The sequence below is a fragment of the Mytilus californianus genome, unplaced genomic scaffold (genome assembly GCF_021869535.1).
Source record: "Mytilus californianus isolate M0D057914Y unplaced genomic scaffold, xbMytCali1.0.p SCAF_3, whole genome shotgun sequence".
Classification (NCBI taxonomy): Eukaryota; Metazoa; Mollusca; class Bivalvia; order Mytilida; family Mytilidae; genus Mytilus; species Mytilus californianus.
Genome location: NW_026262679.1, coordinates 45,644,018 through 45,668,179, shown reverse-complemented (window position 1 = coordinate 45,668,179; position 24,162 = coordinate 45,644,018). Strand labels below are relative to the sequence as shown.

The following is a 24,162-nucleotide window of genomic DNA, read 5'->3' as shown; positions in this document are numbered from 1 at the left end:
GATCACTGTGCGGCCTTCAACAATGAGCAAAATCCATACCAAATAGCATGGTAGTTATTTTAAGGTTGCTTTATAAAGGAAAATGAAATTCAGATGGCAAAATCTTTTCTGTTCCTTTACTGATAGAATGGTGATTTATGTTTTCCCCATAATATATATGTTTCTAGTGGGATCCATTACCCTCAAGGGTTATTGATGAACGAAATTTATTCCGTTTTAAGATATGTTTTTTTGGGGCGCATTGACAAAAGTATAGGTGTTTTTTTTCACCGAACTTTATTGAAAAATGAGGCGAATGTAATTTCAAAAGCTATTAAACATGGATAAATCAGGATATGCAAAGTATTAAATTAGCGGAAAAACCAAGGTGACTGGGCAATACTCCCAGAAATGGATAATACGGAGTAATATGGTTTCAAAGCTTAATTTATAACACAGAACACATACTAGTAAAGACATATTGTAGCTTCATAGTATTATTGCTAAATATATACATTTTAAAAAGATAGACATTTTCAGAGTATACAAATTCGATTTCTTCTTTTACTAAAATGATTCTATATAATGCATAATACATTAAATTTTGCACATTTTTGGATACCTTGTTTTATTTATAGTTTTATTTGATTTAATCCAATGTTTGAAAATAAATGCATTTTATTATGATGAATTAGTGAATTGTAAATTAGAATTGCTATACAATCAAATTGTTAAATACACCATAAGGGAACATGTCAAACAAATAGATATGAAAAGGCTTATTATTGTTAAAAAAAAACCAAATCTGTTATAATCTGAATAATTACTTGATTAATTAATTAATTAATGAGTCATGTACATGGATATATGCAAAATATGGCAATGAGCAAAAATTCATTGCTTTATTAAATATAAGAAATATATATTAAAAGAAAATGACTTCTTTGGTACCATTTTAACAGTTTTGGCAATTTGATATTATTTTGGAGGATTATCTTTATTGAGAAAACTTTTCCCATTTGTATATATGTGTGTTCATGTATTTCCTACAGTTGCTGGACCAATACTTTCTCAAATTTATAATAAGTCTCAAACAGTGAAATTATGAATTAAAATATTATGTCTTACACTTATATATCGGTTATATATTGTATTTGTAATTGATCAGTGAGTTCTGAAGATTCATGCAAGTATATTTTATATTACCCAGTATTGCCCAGTTTTACCCGGTAAAACCCGGGTTTTCCCATCATTTCCCACTCAGCTCGGCAATACTCATAAAACTCGGGTTTTCCCATCATTTCCCACTCAGCTCGGTAATACTCATAAAACCCGGGGTTTCCCAATATTTCATACATGGCTGGGCAATACTCATAATACCCGGGATTTCCCAGTATTTCACACATGGCTGGGCAATACTCATAAAACCCGGGATTGTTCTAACCCTGAGATAAAAAGGACATGTCGTGTCCTCTTCTTCGTCAAATAACCAGAAAAATGAAAATCCCAACTCAGAAATATTATGTCTCGAATTCACAGCTGATACAAAAGGGTTTGATAAATCTTTTATTTCCAAGTTTACAATTTTCTGATTTTTTTAGGTTTTAACACTTGTTGAAATTATTATATATGAGACTTGGAACCTGAAAGCGTCTGTTTACTTTTTTATTGTTTTATTACTGTCTAAGGTTGGTTTTTAGATATGAAACTACACTGTATGCATATGAATAAAAGGAGGTGTTGGGTATAAGTCAACAAAACAGCAACTCGACGACAAAATTAACAAAAAAGGCATAGAGACATTAACAATAGACAGGTGTCTATACAATATGCCAAGCTCTAAATTGTCCCGATTCTACTAAAATTGTGAATAAATCCAACTGACAGTCGCACAATCAAAAACCTGCCCCCAAATTCCAACTTTCCAAATAAAGTAAAACATTAAGATATGACGGTCATACAAAAAGCAGACCTGGTGCCATTTTTTTTCGTCTGTTGCTTTCTTGATTATCTTCTGGATTAAAAAAAAATAACCGGTTTATCATATTGCTTTTTTTTCATTTCATGTAAGGGGACGAACATTTGATATTCAGGGGGGAAGTAAGAACTTATTCGGATGAAATGTTCACTTATTTTTTTCCCGAAACTTTACCCCACGCAAAATCATTTCCAATTTTGAACACAATTATTTCCTGCATTTTGTGTTGCGGAATTTTCATTTTCGTCCTGAGACCTCACCCTAGAAAATCAAATGGTTGTCCCCTTACTGACTTTAGACCAAGTTACACTATAAGATACTCATCTATACACACAATGATTGAATTGCATAACAACATTGTAAATCAAAAGGTGATTATCAAATCCTATTTAAATAAAACAATCTGAAATAGCTTTAGCAAAACATCAGTAATATGTTGGCAACATAAAAAAAATTAACGGCATGCACACAAACGTAGGAAGTTTACGCAAAAATATATTCACAACAGTTATCGAAGATCGGAGAATATGAAATTAATAAATATTATCGCTAGATCTGCATAAATGTTTTATAATAATTGAAAACTGTAGTCACAGAGTCGGAGATAAGCGTCCTTTACATCAGGAGGGGGCATTCGATAACGACCGAGGGTAAATGAAAGTATATTGGGTTGCTGTAAATATTGGCGGGAGTTAGGGCTAACATAAAAGAACCCACAGGGTTTTATCTTAATTCATTACAAGATTTTATACTGAGAAATAGGTTGATGTAGATTTTAACGATTTCAGCCAGTATCGTGGCGTAAATATAAAATATAATTTGTTTCTTCTAATAATATCTTACATTTATTCCCACGAAATAAATATGGACCTTGAGATAGTCAAAAGTATCAATCAGAAAATCTTGCAGCATGCATAACATGATGTGAAATCAGGAGCATAACAGTTTTATTTTGTATATGGAAAGTATTCATGAACATTTTGAATACAATTGGATCATCATCAAAAAGCCCGTTTTTAATATTGTGCTTGTGAGTGTGCAATAGTTAATAAACCGATAGTTTATCAACTTCTTAGCGATGATCTGGAGTTTGTTTGGTATAGTGGTTGTATGACATAATTTTACTTTTTAAAGGACTTCGATAAAATCATTATAAACGTTCAATTGTGAGATAAAATTTCTATAAAATCTCAAATCTTACAGCAATCGTCAGATAGAATGATTGCTTGTCAAACTGTAGTAGAGAACTGAAACCACCTGGCGCTACCTATAATTTTGATAAATAGTCATCTAATGTTTACTTATTCATATATTTTTCATTTTATATTTTAGATCGTACAATATATAAAGTATTTAATTCTCTTAAAGTAATCAATTTTTCGAATATTTTTTAATATGGTAGAATGCATTTCATTATTTTTGCGAGATCATTTAAACAAAATTATGCAATTCACTCCTAAAATTAGAAATATTTGAAAATGAAATAATGCTATTGTTTCATTACACATGAATCAATCCTCTGGTCATCAACCTCCGCCAACCGGACCTTATTCATAACTAATTATAAATAAAGATCTTATATGTAGGTCATTTTTCTTTGTCAGTTCCATCGTATTTAATATAAACAAAACAATTGTCATATCTATACTCCACACTTTATATAGGTATTTTTTCGTTCTTTTTATATTAAAAAATAGTTTTACAATAAAAAAAAAAATAATAATAAACAATGTACTTTTTTTTAAATGCCTTTTATTACATCTTTATTGTTGGACCCTGGTATCAATGCATCTGGACAATTCCTTTTCTAACACCAATTTAAGAATCTTTACAGCTTAATTTTAGTTTTTCATGACAAAAACTTCAATAACAAAATTCAAAAGTGTCTTTGGCATAATATCATTAAACATTTACACTATTGTAAGATAACATCCCACACATATAAATAATAAAGAAAGAACAACACACACATACATACATAATCTTGTATACAAGACTTTATTTTAATAAGCTACATATCATTGTATATGGGTTTTAATTACATGACGCAAAACTACCAGTTATCAGTTGTTCGAAAATACCCAGGACTCATAATATTTTTGTTATTGCATGTATAAAATTCTGTAGAAAATTTGTATACCCAAGTATTGAACAGGTTATAACTCACACACATGGTCAAAATGATGTTTTAACTAAATTCGAATATAACTGATTCAAATTTGTTTGAATAAAAGGGGATGTTGAGTATACGTTTATGAGACAGCGACCCAGCGATACACACACACAACAAAGAAATATGTAAAAATCAAATATAAAAAATAAGAAGATGTGGTTGGATTGCTAATGAGACCTCCATCAGAGACCAAATGACGTAGAAGTTAGCAACTATAGATTACTATACGGCCTTCAACAATGAATAAAAGCCATATCGCATAGCAAACTATAAAATGCCTATACAGTATGCCTGACTTGTTCTTAATTGCCCCCGAATTTAAAAGGAAAGGTATGAATGGATTTAAGTACTGGAGGATCTTTACTTGAGATAGGCACATGATCATGTGTATAGGTTACACTAGTTGTTGGAGCACTCAATCCCCTTTTTGATCTCGATTGTTTGGTTACAAAGTAATTCCGTTTTGCAAACCGCAAGGAAAATAAGATTGTGTGTTTATTAAGTTAGAAATGTTGTATGTTCTTTACTGGAAAGTTTTCCTTGTTCTGTGGTGGTTCAAACAATCAAACACTGTGTTGAGAGTAGACACTAAAGAATATTGCAAACAAAGATTGGTTTTAACTGACAAAAGCATTTCTGAAAAAATGGTATACAATGTACCCACATTATATAGTACTGTACATGTTTCCGTTAAAACTCAAGGTTTCCAGCTTATAATTTGGTACGCCAGACAGTTTTAAATATGACTCATAGGTGGCGCTCGAATCAAAACAGTCGGAAGGCCATATCAAATACGAAGTTGAAGAGAAATTAAACCTGAAAATTCTTATCAGTGTCCATCTTGGGTATATTTGGTTACTTTATAGAATGGTGGACAATTTCTTGCGACTTGAGATACAATTTGTTCGTGATACTTACTTCCCCATTAAAAGTTTGCTTACAAGGAATTGATATTTTGTACATGGTTGCACGAAACATACGGTATATTTTTTTAAAATGAAAGGATTCTTTTTTCCATTTTTCTTTTAAATCACCTTTTCCCCTAGCGGTAAGTCATATATATATATATATAGTTATTCTAACTATAGAGATGAGCCATAACTATTCTGATTATTGATAATATATAGTAATAAGTCATAATATTCATTCTAATAATAGATATGAGCCATTTATTCTAGCTATAAGCAGTAAGAAGTCATATTTATTCTTTTATTCTTCTCTCGGACCTTATATAAAACTGATGCAAAGTGAAATCACTAAATTTTTGTGTCAGTTAAACGTCTCTTTTTTTCTCCGTTTATTAGCTGACAATATAGTCTGTTCACATTCTTATGTGCTTTGTACCAGGGTTGCCCTGAATACTTTATTTTCTTCTCAAAATATAAAGAAAACCAACAATTATTATGCTGTAATGCGTGCCAGTACCTCCATGATTTTTTAAAGTAAAAAAAATATAATATATATAATATAACTCACCAAAAGACTAATCCACATCATCGTATGTTCAATGAATAAAATAAAGATTATGGACAAATTTCAAGTGACGCTCTTATTCTAAATAAATACTTAAACCTTTACATATATATTATTGCTCAAAAAGTTAGGTTTTCAAAATTATTGCTTTCAGAAAATCACTTTTTATTAAAAAAATGAATCATTATTTGGTTTATACCATAATCCATCCTTATCTTTAAGGGATTATTAAATCATTGGTTCTTTGGTGCTTATGTGATCGTATGTGTTAATATAGTTATGTTTATTTCTCAAGAATCTTTAGACTATTGTGGACATGTGAGAATTTGTCATTGTATTGGAAACCACTCTGTAATAAAGGTGTCCTAGCGTCGATATTTTATGGTGATCATGATTTACTTTCACAGATTCACTTTCATGATTTATTGAACACAAACTAAACAAAAACCTTCTTAATCATGCAAGTAGATTCCCATATCACTTTTACATCGAAAATATAAAAAAAACTCTAGACTCCCCCACCTTTCCCCCGCCGAAATATTATTTTCATAAAACGGAACAGAAGTTCTGTCACTTTTACTTTTGGATTAGCATTATTTGCCTTAACTTAACTGAAGCTAGAAGGATATACAAAATTTCTTCCAAAAAGTTTCTTAAAAATATTTTGTCGCTACCGGAATGAATATTTGTGCTCAGATTAAAAGTTAATTACCGGGTTTTCGACAATGCGATAGGAATAAAGGAATACAAATGTTTAATGAAACGTTTCCTGTGAATGAAGCATTTCTATGAATCAATACGAGTGATTAACGCTTTTATAACGATTAAGGAGAAATATTGCCACCAAATAAAAATTGAAAAAAAAACCCTCTCAAGGTCATTTATCAATATCGTGGAGATGAGTAGTTCTAGTTAAAATTGCTGAGTACTTGTCCTTGCTTAGTAATAATGTTTTTGTGAAAGAGCACACACAACTGGATCTTCTGACTCTTCCGTGATTTGACGTGAAAAAACGATATTTGCAAAGCAGGAGACACTAATTTGTCACCTTATTTGTTCTTATTTATGCATGGGAACGTGAAGTTATGTGTCATCTTACACAATTGCTTTCTCGACCTTTTGAAATATTTACCAAGTAGCACTTAGCTTGTATTTATATAAATATATATACGTATTTGGATTTCAAAACTGTCGACTCTTGTTGTTCTCGATGAAGAATAAACCCAGAAAAACGTTTTGAACGAATGCCTTAAATGAATTCATCTTCAGATTTATAAATTTTGCCTCTGGACGACGTACTAATGTGGAATAAAATGTTGGAATATCAATAAATATGAAATATTTGGGGACAACAAAATCCACTATACATGAACCACAACGATGGACCAAAGTTTAGTAAAATATTCAATTAAAGACTTTGATCAGTCACACGAATACAGCCTGTGAATAATTTTTTTCACACGAAATAATTAAAAAAATTGAATAAAGGGAGATAATATTGTACACATTTGAATATGTCAATGTGACAGAAACACAATGTTGAAAATAACATAAAGACATCTGGTCATAAAGTTTTTCAACTGTTTCGGTTTTTATACATCTTTCGCTTTAAAATATTCGGCTTTGAGCATTCAAGATGAAGGTAAATCCAGAAAAGAGCTTCGGACGTATGTTATTTATAAAGTGTTGTTTTTCTTTTTCTGTAGAGGGTAACAAACAGTCTCCAACTGTAGACATATGTCTATATAGTATGACAAGTTCTAAATCATCCCGAGTCTATAAAAGTTGTTAATAAATTCACCAAAAAAATCAAAGGTCTGCAAATCATATAAAAGATTAAAAAACATTTCCAACAAATCCATCAACTGTTATCAATGATCTTCTTGATATAACTGAAAGGGTATCTGTTAAAGATAAAAACAATTTCAAATTACAACATGTAGTTATTCGGTTATGGATCCAAAATGCGCGAGACGGAGGAGGACAATGATTGTCAAAACTTATTGCCTGTCCATACAGGAATTATCAAAACTGATTCCCTGTCCATACAGGGATTATCAAAACTGATTCCCTGTCCATACAGGGATTACCAAAACTGATTCCCTATCCATACAGGGATTATCAAAACTGATTCCCTGTCCATTTATATGTTTCTCCCTTTATTCATATCACCCCATCTGATTTTTGTGTATGTATATGTTACATATGAAAATATTTGAGGTGCCACATTTCCATGTTCGACTTTTTAGTTGTTACTACTTTAACTTTGAAATTAAGGAATGTATCTCCCTCATACATAGTTCTGATTCCATGTCCAGGTTTGGGTTTACTTTTGGTACTTTCCGGTTATATCAGGTTGTCAACGTTTTTATATTAGGTTTGGATTTACAAACACCTCGACCATCGCTGAAAAACATTGTTGTTTGCAATGCGCCGTAAAGTTGGTACCGTTCAAAATTATTTTTTAATAACGACAATCGTGTTGGGGGGAAAAGACAATCTCAAAAGTGTGTTGAGAATTAATCGCAGGGATCTTTTTTTATTATAACTTTTTTTTGGCAAACATAGAACTGATATCAGTTATTTTATTATTTATAAGACTGGTGGTTAATAAACCGACAATCAATCAGTCATCTGTATGATGACCACAGATATGTTAGCACGGATATGTTTCACTTGTCGTAGCCAAACTCCCGTCATCGTTTCCTCAATTACAACATAATCGAATGCAAGCTATTTTATATTCCATGAGCAACAGGCACAGACGCCCCCAGTAAAGCTAGACATGCTCATCCTTCTTGGAAGCATAGTACATTTCCGGTTTTGTCTGGTTTTGTGTTGTTTAGTACTTGTCTATGTAGTGTTTTATATTTTTGCAAACGTTTTTCTTTTCTTCGTCGACTTACCCTAATTTATACAGAAATTTAAAAAAAAGTCTTAAATAATTACAGAAAACAATGTTCTCTCTAATACTGGTATTGCAAAATAGTAGAAAGAGAAAGTCTTAAGAGATATTTATTGATAGGGCCAGTAATTAAAAATGGAATTATGATGAAACATGTAACAACGCAATATTCTAAAACGAACGCAGGTATACTCCACCGGACTAGATTTCTAATTCAGGAACAACAAAACACTATATCTCGCGGAGAGCTAATAGTAAGCAAACTATGATAGTAATATAACGGTTGTTTGTTATATATAAAAATTATTTGAATTTGTTGCACTAAAGACACTAACTAAGGTTTTTCCATAAAAAAAAACTCAAACCTACGAAAACTTACAACCAATTCAGTAGATGCACATCGTAAGTGTAATCAGGAAAAGCGATTTCTAATTCATTAATTGTTCCTAATGGGTTAAATCTAAACATGATCGTATCATGTGAAGAATAAAATGTGATATGCATGCGACAATTACAGAGTAGTATGTTTAATTAGTTTATACAAATTTACGGATATAATTATCCATTTTCATGTGATCAATTATTTTATGAGTACAGTTTATATTTTTATGGGGAAAATGGAAATCGAAAGTAGAAATAAACACTTTTCCATATGTCGAAGAAAGTGGCAATTCTGAAATGTTTTTATAGACAAGCGATATAGATGTATACATGCATACTATAAAGGTGATAACTGATGAAGTAGGTATAAGGAAACAATTCAATGAGACAACAACCCAACAAACATGTAGTTAACAGAAACAAACGTCTTTGCATTTAATTGTATCTACGACAGCATTGTTAGATTATAACTCTCATAAAGTAATGGAAAAAATAAAGATGGAAAACAATGAAATTCCCTCTAAGACACATTCCATTCTCAATTCTATATTCAGGCACTTTTATTCGAAGTTGGTACAGTACAGTACTACAATAACAAATTATTCATGAAACTCTTTTTAATAGCATATCTTGTGTCACTGTATGATTTGTGGTAAGCGCATATCAAATGAGTGTATTTTCTCTTATACTTCTGTAGAATTTATATCATCTAAAACATACTTATCAAAATTGTTTATTACGAATCTAAATTTACTATATTTTTTATCAAAGTTTCACAAAATATAAAAATGTTTTATAGAATAAAGTAAATTTGTTGTCCTGTTTCCATGATAGTTGTATTTAATCTTCTGGCCAAACTGCAGACATCAAGCCTAGAATTTGTTTGAATACTATAAACTAAAACGCGACACACTGACGTGCAATATGGCTAAGGCACGTATACGTTTGCTACATTCATAGCTTTGAGAAAAACCACCCCCAAACTGCGGGCGGTAAATGGTTCAGTGTTAGGCTATTTGATTCTACTTTCACTGTGGTATATCGTTTTTATCGGAGAAAATGACATACAAATTCCTAGTAAATGATTTTTAACCCAAACTAAACACGAACAGATATAAACATCTTACTGCGATAAGGAAAAACAATGCGTTATCCATTGCCGCATATTTTCTTAATAAAAATTCTTACAAAAAATCTTTCTTAAATCATAATTAGTAAATTAAAAAATTGATTTTTAAAACTTTTGACGTAATTCTATATCTTAATAAAATAAATAAAAACAGAAGAAACGTTAAAAGTTAAAGAAAATGACTAAATCGTGATCCAAAATGCATATTAAAACGACTCTTTCCTGTAATCTGGTAAAATAATATCAAAAACACACAAACAAAAATAATACCAGTTAATATAAAACTCCTAAATCCTCATTTTCGGAAATAGAACAACAAATCTGTGTTTTCATTGCAAGCCAGGAAATTGTAATTCATCCGGTGAGAGAGAAGGAGTGTTTTGATTGGCTGTGCGATTCAGATTTCTGTTGATGATAAACGTGTGGCCTAGAGGCTAACCCTCATCATACACAGCGAATGTCATCAACTTAAAAAGTGAAAAAAAATTAAGTGGATACTATGTCTTCGTATCCAAATAATCACAACTTAACTTCGCCATTTCTGGTTAATAACATACTGATGAACCACAATTCACCCTGGACTGACCAACAAAACATGCATACCGGTTTGGACTATTCTCATGCCAGTTTTCCGATGTCAGGAAATTATGATTATAGAATGGATCAGATCGGAACCAGTTCTTCGTGTTTGTATCCAGGGAATACATCCCCACCGCCAATGTCATCGATGCAACCGACGTATACGACACTTTCGCCACAGTCATTACCTATATCTGATGGACCATCTAGACATGACCTCGGACAATACCATACAGATTCCCCGGACTCTGGAACAGGAAAACAAGGTGCCTCAGAAACACAACTGCTTACTCCAAAAAGTGAACAAGTAGAAATGGATGTTCTTGAAAACCGTAAGTTGAATATAATAAGTCTTAAGAGGGAGATGTCGGAACCATACATCCCCTTAATACTTATCAAGGGCCACTTAATACGGCCACTTTTGAATATTTACTGATTTTCTGATTTTAATGAATATCAATAGGTAAAAAGTACCCACTTATCTGAAAAGTCTATAAATTTAATTTTCTTTTGTAAACATGCTTTGATAATGATCGGGTTTCGAAGTGTTCCTAAGAAGGTCTGCTCAGTATCAGAGTCTTTGAAGTTTAAGGATGACATTTTGGAATCTTGTAACTTCTCTTTTACACGACAACACACTTGTCGCACAAGGGGTTAAGAATTGGCAAAATATTAGCATTGAAGTAGGAATTGTTGTTTTGTAGAAGTGGTGAATATTATTTCAAAAGTTTTCTTGCATTATGTAAGTGTCTTGAATGAAATACAGTAAAGTTATATTGTGCTATTTCTCAAGAAGACAATACACAATAAGTGGGTATATAGTGTGCATTGGTTCATATATTACCTCCAACTTAACCTTCACTCAACCATGTTTACTTGTGTTGAGTGTTCTACAAGAAAATTAAGTTTCGAAATGTTTAATTTTTAATAGTTTTTGAGATCAAAGCACGCATTGCTACAGTATGCAGAGTATCAGGTTTTTAGAACGATCATCATTACTTTACATCTGATAATGAAGCAAATTATACACATTTTTAAAAATGATAATAATACTTATTTTTCTGTTTTTATTCTTTTCATATTTAAAGTTATTCCTATACTTCATTTTGATGAGTACTGTCGTGAATAGTTATGAAAAAATTTTCCACTGTTAAGTTCTTTTTTTTGTGAATTGTTATGAAATAATTGTCCCCTTTTCAGCCTACTTTGTAACATTAAAGAAGAATCTTATCGTTTTAAAATTGACTTTTTTACAATTCAAAAATACACTGATGCTTTTTGTGATGCTGTTTTAAAATTGTAAAGTTGAGTTAATTTTGTGTGTGTTTATCATATTTATCCCTACTGAACCTTTCGGGTTATTAAATGCTTACTGTCAATGGATTTTGTCAAAACTTTAAGATCATATCAACTTTGGTTATATCTGAAATAAAAGGATACAAAGTCAGTCAAAGGTTAATTCAAAAGTGCGGGAAAGGCCGAAAGACTTGTTGATAATATTTAATTCAAAAATCGTGCAAGATTACTTTAGCTAATACTTCCGAATGGTATTTTCACTATTTCTAATGGTCCAAATCCGATCGGATTATGACCTTTGTGATGTTTACATTCAACCGACTTTTCTTCCCAAATTATTGTTAAGTTTTTTGGTATATTACAACATAAACTTCTTAAATTTCTGTTCTTCCACTGGATTAATGCCTTTGATTTGTTTATATTTCCGATCAGGTCGGTCAAAATATCTTTTGACGCTGCAAAATTGTAAACAAACATATTAAAAATCGGATATGACTTGATAAAATTACGGAAATATGAATTTATTTTTAACTTTCTAAACCTTTAAATATCCTACCGAATAATAATATGTTATACTTGTAGTTTGCAAAAAAATGTCCTGCACACATGATTTTCACTGAACTTCATAAATCTTGTTATTATTCGAAGTAAAATAGTTTTTAGATTAAAGTAACTCATATATTTATCTTTATTTAAAAGATTTTTTTAGAGATTAAATGATTACCATAATGAATGAACGAATGAAATCATGATCAAACCAAGATTCTTCACGATCCATCCAAAAATACAGTAAATTTTATTCATTCGTGATATTGTTTGGCCAGGAATTGTACCATACCATAAAGCCCCCTATAGTCTATTTATCTCAATAAATCTCCAGTTTCTTTTATTCTGTATTCTACCTTCTTCATTCACATGGCGTAGAGATTTAAAGTAATTTATTTAAAAGTGAGGAAAAATTATAATACAGCGATTAGAAGGACGTAAATACCTTTTTAAAGGATAACCCCGAACATACAGTAGTATTACAAAAAAATAAGTTAATAAGAAACTGAAACTGATATAAAAGTGAGTAAAAAATGCATGTTTGTTTTTTTTACACTCTATATCTAACTAATTTGTTCGGCGAAGTAAAATCAAGGGACGATCTGATATGCTGATAAAGTGATTTATATAAAATATGTGAAAAATAATAACCGATACAATCGCAACTGGAATAAATTTGTGAATGGTATGCCTCATAATTTTTATTAGTATATATAAACTGCAATGTGTTCAGCCGTTTATGATGCAGAAGATATACGGCAAAGAAATAGTTTTATCGTTAAATCTCTGTAAACCTCATCGAAATCTCGGTGGGAAACAATTTTAATGCGACAGCTCGCGGTCCACGAACTATTGGGTTCAAAGGCTATGTATATAAATCGTTTAGAATGGAGTTATTAATACTGGGTTACTCGGTCCGGTCGGAAGTTAAATGGAAGTTTGATAAAATAATGAAGTGGAAAACGAGCCTACTAATTAGATATTTGTACCAACATGTATTAAATTAAGCAGGATCTGGGGTTTCCTGATGAAACATAAAGAGTTCAGTATTATCCCATAACGCAGTATCAGTATTAAGAAATTTGAATTCAATCTTTTTAATCCACAAATGTCATTTTCGACAATTTTTATTAAATTGAAATCTTATCATTAGGAAATCAAGGAGACGTGCGGGTGACGGAAGTTTAAGTTAACGGGTCCAAGTTTTAATTTTCTTTTACGTTTACCATGTGTGAAATTTTGATTTATATCAATTTCAAATACATTTCCGACAAATAGATCTTAGTTTTTTACACATGTTGAAAGAGAAGGAAACACGAAAATTTCTCTACATTTTAATAAAGTTCTGTTGAAGTACTTCAACTTTCATTTTGTTATTTCCGTCTGATAAGACTTTAAAAAATAAAAAAAATAAATTAGTTCTGCATTCAGGAAACGTTATTTTCATTTAAGTTCATGTAAGTGCCCAGAATAATTCAATTTCACATTTTGTTTGAACTTCACATATATGAAAGAGGCAAAAAAATGAAATGAAAGTGTGCTTACATTAATGCAAAAAATACTCATATTGTCGCGTTGTATTTAAATCAAAGATTTATGATAAGTGTAGGAGTGAATTAACATGAAAACTTTAGTCTTAGCATATTTCTATGATACCGAAATAAATAGAAATGCTTTTAAAATAAAAATCAAAATCAAATTTAAGAAACGGGAGTAGTTGATACCAAGGGGAACCAAAAACTATTAAGTCGAGGAAAACAGACAACACGATGGGTGGACAAAATAAATACGGGCGAAGTCATAGAGACAAACCCCAGTTTCAAGGTCAAGCTTTGAATTTAATTTTAATGTTATCTTACACGAGCTCCTTTTTCATTTGTTTGTATTTTTCTCTGTTTTCATGAGAATTTCTGTCATTACTTCCCATGATTTTAGTGTGCCGTTTAGCAAGAGAAATTTAAGATATATTCTGGTTGATTACTGGTAGATAGACCGACAATATCTATGTTTTCTCACATAAACAATTTAATATTTCCAGATGTCTTTGATATTTTCTGATTGATAAGAACTTTGAAACGTCTATTATATATTTATATTTGATATGATGATGGAGTCATTCGAATTCATTTTTCTTCGAAAAGTAGCATATTGAATTTTAACTAAAACTTTTGATCATGCAAATTAATAATTTTATCAATATGTGCGTATTTCATATTTATTTATTAACCCTATTTAATAAACATGAGAGTAAAAGCTTGCAAATGTAACAAAAAATCCTACAAGATTTTTTTTTGCAGTTTATTACTGTCGAAAAGTTTGTTTTTTTAAGTCTATTACTGTCGAAAAGATTTTTTCATTTAAATTATTGCCGTCTAAACGAGGGAACAAATTACTTCAAAACAGAAGATGTTATTTAAATTTAATGTATTATTTATATTTACAAAAATAGATAAACAAAAATTATTAATAAAGAGAAATAAAATAAAGAAAACACAATTAGTAGAATGAACATAATCTTGTTGATAAGTTTTAGTAAGTCAAAAATGACTCGAAGAAACAAAGAAATAAATTACCCAAGGTGCAATGCACATTAATAAGTTGAAGAAGGACAGACGCGTAATACAAAAAAGTGGACAAAAAATTTAATTTAATCCACTGTTTTGACATATTAACACTACACAGAAACCTTAAAACTCAGAGCAACACGACCCCCAACAATGTTTTACATTACGGCTTTACAATTATAATTATGATTTTCTGTTCGATTACACTATTTCAACATTCTGTATTTTTTATTATTTATTTTTTTCGCTATTTTCTATTTGTAAATATTTCATCATCAAAAATAATGCATTATGCCAACCCATAATTCATAAGACAATCTACAGAATACTTCTCTGTATCATTAAAGGTTATCGTGGAATTAGTTAAAGAAAAACACCAGAAAGGTCATACGGTACAAAAATGCATTTTATTAAAACATACCCCCATCATAGTAAAGCTTATCTGACAAACTTCATGGATGAGTACAAAACCAGGCAAGCGTACAAAGATCACAAAACAAACTTATTTATAAGACATAAAATCGCCCTGTGAAGTTGTAATTCTTAGTAGTTTTGTGTTCCTTCTCTTCGATTTTGTTATCGTTCAAACTTTGTCTCCAGTATTTAACAGAAAGCTGGAATGTTCAATTCAACCATAGAATACAAGTTCACTTTTCTTCCAAAAGAGAATTTACTGATTAATAAACAAATGAATCACTTTGGATTGTTATCGTTTGTAATTCAATTAAATATTTATAATATATTTTGTTTCTGGTAAATCAAAAGCTCGTTGAAATTGAAAGCAGTGAAAGGCTAGAAAATGTGATGAATTGAAACCTTTATTATGTTTTGTAATAATGATAATGATAATAATAATTTATTTTATTAAAGTGTCACATATTTGTCTACAAAGTTATATACAGATAATATAATATACATTTGATTTTATTTTCCCGTCTTTTATATCCGCACACTTAGTCTAGGTACTCCCAAAACGGCATGAACAAAGCACGAATGTAAAAATTACGAACACCAATATTAATATTTCATATCACCCTGATTAGAAATGAAAATAGCAAACCAAATTTATTTTCTTTTAACTATAAAGCTTGTAAAAATTGCTACACCAGTTAATTTAACAATCGTGTCTTTTTAAAAATCGCTATTAAACTAAAATATTTACTCGGTTGTTCCATAAGAATTAACTTCAAATTTTGCAGAACATTTGAGAAATCGAAAATTAGCTAAATCAAGGACAAATCCGACTGTTTGTTTAGACGTTTTAATTACTGGAAAACAACTTTGTTAAAACGCACACGGTTAGTTAAGAATTAAAAGAATGTTGATGATGATTAACGGCAACAGTTATACAGTATCAACCTCATGCGGGTTTTCAAGTGCGATGTAACTTAAACAGACAAGGGGCGTTTGTTTCTTTTTCTTTAGTTAAAAAAAATGAATATTCATAACCATTATAATTAATTACAAAAAAAAAAAATACAATAATTTCGTTTTGAACCCTGAAATACTTTTAAAATGTACGGCGAGAATTTTTGCCTGTATTGATTATTGTATAACAAATATAATGTTAAAAAGTATGATATTGCGGCAAAAACGTTTCTCGAAAAAATGAAAAAAAATGACTGAACTTCAACTAGAATTTTAGCGTATTTTTTGTTAGAAAGATTGCAGATTTAAGTAGTGGTATAAAACAGATATACAAAAGCTGATGAAACAATTTACTATGTAGCTTTTAATCAGTTTTTGTTGGACGCTCGTGTAGCGGGACATAAATATATCGTTCTTTAATTAGCTGTCGACAATCGAAAATTACAGAAAGTCATTATATAATATATACTTGATGACAAACTCGTGCACAGAAGTACTTCATGTCGGCGCTTCTGACTTAGCAAGTTTTATTAATTTAGAATAAAAGTTTTTCAATTACGTATTTTGAAGTGTTTACTTTTGTCTTTGTAGATCACTCGGCGTCACCATCTTGTGAAGAAAGCGACAAAGACAACAAAACTACAGATAAAACACCAGGAGAGTGCCATTTAATCCAAAAACAAAGGACCCGAAGAAAGCCACGAGTTCTATTTTCACAAGCTCAAGTGTATGAACTTGAAAGGCGTTTCAAACAGCAGAGATATTTATCTGCACCAGAACGAGAACAGTTAGCTAGCCTGTTAAAACTATCTTCTACTCAAGTCAAAATCTGGTTTCAAAACAGGAGATACAAATGTAAGCGTCAGCGTCAAGATAAAAGTTTAGAACTTTCAAATATGCAACCACCCAGGAGAGTTTCCGTTCCTGTTCTAGTGAGGGATGGAAAACCGTGTGTCGGTCAGAATGTCACACCCTCATACTCGGCACCATACAACGTTAACCCGTTTGTTTATTCCTCTCCTTCATACAATTCCATGAATAGCCACATGGCCTCAATGCCACAGATGACTCAGATTCAACAGAATGGTTATATGTCACAGCAATCGCAACATCCGGGGATAAGGGCTTGGTGACTATATGAATAGAGAACAATGATTGTGACTCCATGACAAAGTGCAATAGCCGCTAGTCTGCCAAAACGTTCGTTTTTGATACTGCCACTTATTTTTAATTGTGATGATAACTGTTGTGGTCGAAATCAAAGAACAAAGGTTGAACCGGGATACTGATATTAGATGTTCAGACTGGACTGGACAAATATTTGAACGAATACGATATTTATATTGAGAGAATCCGTTAACAGGAGGATTTGTTTTGTATATTAATTGAATATTATAATTCTAATTTTAATTCTATGCAAAGTCCCATTGTTAAAATATCTGATACCTCAGCTTTCCCAAAACTTTCTTTGAGATAACAAAATGAATTCGAGTTCATAAAAAACTAATAAAATATGTTTTCTTATTACTGTTTTTAAATTTCTTCTTTGATAGTTTGAAACAATGAAACAGAATATCTAGGGTCGTCCTTATTTGAAATCTAGGTTGTCTACATATTTTATATATAGATCTGAAAATAAGAAATATTTCATAAACATATCTGTATATGATGCTGGATTAACGACAATGAGACAGAAACCCAACGACATACAATACCGAAAGTAGCATGCCCTTGAATTGCTAAACTGATAAGTTTTCAGTGTTATAGTCTGATTCGTATAACGTTAGGGTAAATGATTTTTAAGTGCTATAACTTTCTTACTTTTTTTAAGAAACAGATGCAAATGATGCACCGGACTAGAGCTAAATGAACCATCAATTCTTTTACAATCTATCAAAAATTGAATGAAAGATTCTGTTGGCTATTGTCATAAACATGTTTAACCTCGCCGCATTTTTGCGCCTGTCCCAAGTCAGGAGCCTCTAGCCTTTGTCAGTCTTGTATTATTTTTAATTTTAGTTTCTTGTGTACAATTTGGAGTTTAGTATGGCGTTCATTATCACTGAACTAGTATATATATTTGTTTAGGGGCCAGCTGAAGGACGCCTCCGGGTGCGGGAATTTCTCGCTACATTGAAGACCTGTTGGTGACCTTCTGCTGTTGTCTGTTCTATGGTCGGGTTGTTGTCTCTTTGACACATTCCCCATTTCCATTCTCAATTTTATTGAAAGAAATAAAGAGATTTTTAACATTCTTTTTTTTTCAAATAACCATCCGTGACCCGATTTAATGATACTAAATTAATGTTAATCTTATCGCGAATAGAAGAAAAACGGCATAAAATATTAAATTATTTTAAGAGGTTCGAAAAAAACCCAATTTTGAACTGTTAAAGGTAAAAGGTTGATCATCAGACACTGCTTTCAGTAGTTAAGTAATAAGACATCATCTAAAAATCTGAGAAGAGTTTTCTGTACTAATGTTTAAGAAAAAAAAAACAATGATTTTCTTCGCATTTAGTCATTGTTGATTGTACAAATATTATATATTATATTACAAAATAAATGACAATGTATTTAATTTATGTAGTTCGTTTATTCTTTTTTTTTTATTTGGTACTTTCATACATTCAAAAATGGTTCAAAAAGTTTTAATTACACAACCGCTGTTTTTTCAGACTGTACCGTTAACTTAAATTTCAAACTTTTTATACCAGTTTAGAAACGATAGACCCTTGTTTTCGAAACATCCGATAGAAATTTCGATTTGCATGATACACACGAGAAATTACAAAATTATGTAGCAAAAAAAAAAAAAAAAACTGATTTTTTTAATACAATTATAATTGTAAAATAGCTTAAGTTTATGGATAATAATAGAATATAGCCTATACGTATATATATACATGTATATATATAAACAAGTCTAAATTGAAAACAACGTTCAAACCTATGATTGCGTTGGATAAAAACCGCAATTTTTATACGTGTGCATGCAAAACAAATTTCTTGTTAGAGGGGTCTAAATACAGCACAAACAACATTTTCCAAAAGACCAAAAAAGTGAAAAAGTATATTTTAACAAAACGCATTTGACTAACAGGTCGAACAACAAATGTTCTTAAACCCTGCTGACTGCCATTGGCGGTTGCCAAATAAACGGATCACCGATGTAATAAATGGATCTTAATTTTGAATTTAATACTTAACAGAAAACAATAAACTTGCGGAAAAGATGATATACCGCAAACAAAAGGTGCAAAGGTTTTTGTACACCATATCCGGATTTCGACAAATAATGTCTCTTCAGTGATGTTAGGAATCGAAACGGTATTTGGAAAGCCCGACAATTTACCTCAATTTAGGATAATTTAGGATATACTCTTGAATTTTGAGGAGTCAGAATAGGATGAACGGATCATACAAACCCTAAGGCAAATATAATACAAGCAAAAACGAAAAAATATAAACAAGTCTAAATTGAAAACAACGTTCAAACCTATGATTGCGTTGGATAAAAACCGCAATTTTTATACGTGTGCATGCAAAACAAATTTCTTGTTAGAGGGGTCTCAATACAGCACAAACAAAATTTTCCAAAAGACCAAAAAAGTGAAAAAGTATATTTTAACAAAACTCATTTGACTAACAGGTCGAACAACAAATGTTCTTAAACCCTGCTGACTGCCATTGGCGATTGCCAAATAAACGGATCACCGATGTAATAAATGGATCTTAATTTTAAATTTAATACTTAAACAGAAAACTATATATATATATATATATATATAATTCGTCTCATGTTTAGACGTGTATACATATATATAATAACAGTAAGAAAAATTAGAAATTTGAAATTCTGGAGTTTACAACATATAATATAAACGTATGAAACAAATTTAAGTGTGCACGACACGTGTTTCTGGAATGCACGAGACAAAAAGTTTGGTAAACAAAAAAAATAATACATGCAAGAACACCAAAACCAAAAAGGACCTTTGCAGTACAGCCAATATCGTTTTAGGTCAACTTTGCAGAATGGGATGTTGCAATAATTTGACGGTACTTTACTCATGTCAGTAAGACCAAGATATAAGTTTTATTAACAACACAAGTACTCATTTATTACCCTTCCGTAGCACATGCAATCACTCTCGGTTTCATTGGAATTCATGCATAATTGTCTGTTGTTTCAACATTGCGTATGTTATGGTGATTATTTGTTTGCTAAACTTTGTCTCCTTTGAATTGCTTCAGACTTGTACATGCATGTTCAATGGATCAACGACTGTTTGATTGTGTGTATAAAATAGTTACTTTGATACTCCTGTAGTTCTAGCCAAACATTATTTTGAAAAATCATTCTTCCGAAATTAAATTTTAGTATCTCAAAATTCTATCACTAATTTTCTTCTTATTACATAATAATGCTTCCTCCTTGAATGATACTAAGAAAATGTAAGAATTTTGCTCAAAACCTTAAGCTTAGAATTAAGGTTTGCAACACCTACTTTTTTATTATATTTCTGTAAATAGAACCATAAAGTACTTTTATAAAATTCCACTATTTGTACACCCCATACTATACCTTAAGTAACGTTATTAGAATTTTATTGTTTATTTATGATCACCGTATAGTATTTGCCGTTTTTATCTTGACGATTTAACAAACAAAAAAACAACGACAAAACCACATGCAAATTGTTATAAAGTTATTTTCAACATTAATCATAACTGTGATATAACCATGCAGTTTAAGAAAATTTGTCCATGCAAGTGGAGTTTCAATTGTTCGTGTTTGTATTGACATTGGGTTATATTTTGTAATATTAAACAACGGGAATAAAAGAAAACCTGAAGAAAAAATACAAGAATTCACGTGTCTCACCGACTAAATAGTGTGAAAAAGTAAAAACATACTGTAAAATATATACGAGCATAGCAGTGACACTAACCCGATGGCTCTGTCACTTTTATGAATGTTATTTATGCTAAGTGAGATTCAGAAAAAATACCCTTCTGCATTTTGTTATTAACAAGTTAATAAAGGGTTCACTTCCAAGTGTGAATTCGAATCAAAGTAACTCTAAAAACATACCAACTAAATAAATGTCAAACTCTTTAAGAGAGAGAGAGAGAGAGAGAGAGAGAGAGAGAGAGAGAGAGAGAGAGAGAGAGAGAGAGAGAGAGAGAGAGAAACACCTAAAAACAAAACAAAACGAAAAATTTCCATTATCAAAATCAACGACACATCTATATAAAAATACTCAATGTTACAATGTATATATGATACTGCCGGCCCGTATAATATGTGTATGTGAAGGGATATCCATACATTGGACAAAAGCAAAATTATATCGAGAAAAAGCACACAACATGCTATTTCGAAAGATTAGAAAACAACTGCTTCGGTAGATGTAACATAAGGTTATGCAAAAAACTATTAAATCTCACTTATAACCCATAAGAGCACAAACTTCTACATAAAAAAAAATTACTTATTTTCTTGCCAGTTGTCTTAATGGTCGAAAAAAGAGGAAGAGATAGAATTTGATATTCTTTTGAAAAAGCATGTTATTTGCTTCAAATATTATTTATTATCAACATTCATGCATTTTTATATGAACTTGCAAAGAAAAAATACCAACACTTAAAACAAAATCACGTCAACAATATGTGGTCAAATATCCCTTGTGAAGCTAAGTGCTCTACACTCATCTTGGAAAAATTAACTATTATATAAAGGTCAATCAATTCGTGAATGTCACCATCAACCTCTTCAAACGCGATATTACCACCATCTTTTCTAAAACACCTCTTAACAAATGTATAACTGAAGTACTTGTCGAAAAGGGAATAACTATTATTTACATGACAGTGATCATTTCTACAGAATCAAATATACAAAAGAAGAAATCTGATAGAATGAAATATAAAGCAACGCTCTTAAACTTTGAATTAAAGTATTTAAAAAACGGAAAACATGGTAATTTGAATACAAATCTGTTGTTTACTGGAAAGAAAATTATTATCAACATAGACATCTCAATTTAGACTTTTATTAGGTCGGCTATGACAGTGTTTCAGTAGCCACACCTCTTCCCTATTACCAATGAGCATTTCACAAAAGGTCATTATGTAAACTTTGACCGTGTTTCAGTTGCCACTCCCCATACCATTACCAAAGCATACTTTAAAATTTTCTTTATTAGGTCAACTATGACTGATTTCATTAGCCCTCCCTCCCGTCTTGGCACACTCCGGTACAACATTTATTATAATGTCATCTGTAATATTACCGAACACATGCAACCAATAAATTATAAATAAAGAATCATCTGCAATCACATAATATAACACATCTAAACCTCAAAATCGTGAAAACTACTGCTTTCTAACGGTGGTTTGAAGTACTTGACAATGTGCAAGGACTTAGAACACAACAGATGTAAAATAACCCAGTGTGAGTAGGTGCAATGAAGAGGCAATATCTGACCACGCCAAAAACGATTATTGAAAACGGAAACCCTGATTGATAGTAAGCATGATGATTTCCGAGATGTATCAACCATTTGTAGGAGCCAAAAGTCAACGAGTTTAGAGGGCTTGTTGACAAATGTTTATTATAGTATCTATTCAACAATACAAAGTTCTAAATGTTATCAGCACATAGCAGAAAATAAAAGTGCTTCCATCAAGTAGATTGGTTATTGGTAATCATTGATTATAGTAAAAAGAGAATAGAATGTAAGTAAAAAGTTGTACTGTCAAGTTTACTCGTTTCTCTAAAAAAACACACAAAAGAACAAACCAACTATAATACTAATACTTAAGTGTAGTAAAGATTTTCAACTTTCCCATACAAATGCAATCAAAGTACTGAAGTACTGAACATCGGATGACTGCAAGTTCTTGTGGATGGTCACAAGCACTTGTCTCAGAAAAAAAAATCTCATCTCTATACCTGAAAGTGAGGTTAATGTATAGATATAATTTTTTTTTCTTAGACAAGTTCGTGCGTGGATGATAAATAAATGACAGGGAATTCAACCTCACCGTAATAAATATGATATTGAAGTGATACAAATCAGTATACTCTGGTATTTGAAGCCTGGTTTTTAGCCTGCGTTCTTGTAGGGTTTGCTAGTTTAGATTTTGAAGCATTTCAGATACACTGCTGGTGTTGTGAAATCTGTTGCAAGTATATCGTGCAGCTCTTCTTTGCACTTGTTCCAGTCTGTATATGTTTTCTGAAGTGTGTGGATCCCAAACTGTGCAGCAATATTCTAATTTTAGTCTTACTATAGTTTGATATGCTCTTTCCTTTGCTAATTTTGAGCTAATATTTAGATTTCGTCTGACGAATGATAAAGATTGATTTGCTTTTGCTATGTATTATATTAATATTTGTATATTACAGTTACATGTATATATAATTTTCATCCATTTGTATATCATTCTATTCTACTATATTAATAATAGTGCAGTGCAAGTGCATGGTGGACACTCTTCTGTAATAATTCGATTTTTCTAATAGATTGGATTTGAGTAGGCATTCATATTTTCCCGCCAAACTTTCAATCTACCATGCAGAGTTATCGGTCCTTGAGAGAGAGAGCGAGGACCGATAACTCTGCATGGGAGATTGCAAACGTTCTTGAGATATTCTTCCGCATGCGTTAACACACATTTTCTGTACGTGTGCATTGATATTAAAGATTTTTTACTTATATATATATTTCTAACGACAAAACATTTTCATATTATTAATTTATGTTCTAAAAAAAATAT

The 24,162-nt window shown here is 31.0% G+C and overlaps 1 protein-coding gene and 2 long non-coding RNA genes across 3 annotated transcripts in view; 2 read left to right on the top strand and 1 right to left on the bottom strand.

Moving 5' to 3' along the window:
• LOC127734680 (uncharacterized) overlaps positions 1–5,683 on the bottom strand; it is a 29,666-nt gene extending 23,983 nt beyond the window's left edge. The window contains exon 1 of the long non-coding RNA XR_007997695.1: positions 5,607–5,683. This is a non-coding gene — a long non-coding RNA (uncharacterized LOC127734680). The remainder of the gene's footprint in view (positions 1–5,606) is intronic.
• LOC127734681 (uncharacterized) overlaps positions 1–24,162 on the top strand; it is a 62,056-nt gene that overhangs the window by 20,005 nt on the left and 17,889 nt on the right. The gene's annotated exons all lie outside the window — the stretch shown is intronic.
• Positions 10,419–17,895, top strand: LOC127734676 (homeobox protein Nkx-2.3-like). Its single transcript, XM_052244676.1, has 2 exons — positions 10,419–10,929; positions 16,963–17,895. Exons 1-2 carry the CDS (start codon positions 10,518–10,520, stop codon positions 17,502–17,504), a joined length of 954 nt encoding a protein of 317 aa, XP_052100636.1. The 5' UTR covers positions 10,419–10,517; the 3' UTR covers positions 17,505–17,895.

Bases quoted from the DNA above. Each gene is read 5' to 3' on its own strand.
- LOC127734676 (XM_052244676.1), top strand. From the start codon at position 10,518: ATGTCTTCGTATCCAAATAATCACAACTTAACTTCGCCATTTCTGGTT. The intron at 10,930-16,962 runs GTAAGTTGAATA...TTGTCTTTGTAG, and splicing joins AATGGATGTTCTTGAAAACC to ATCACTCGGCGTCACCATCT.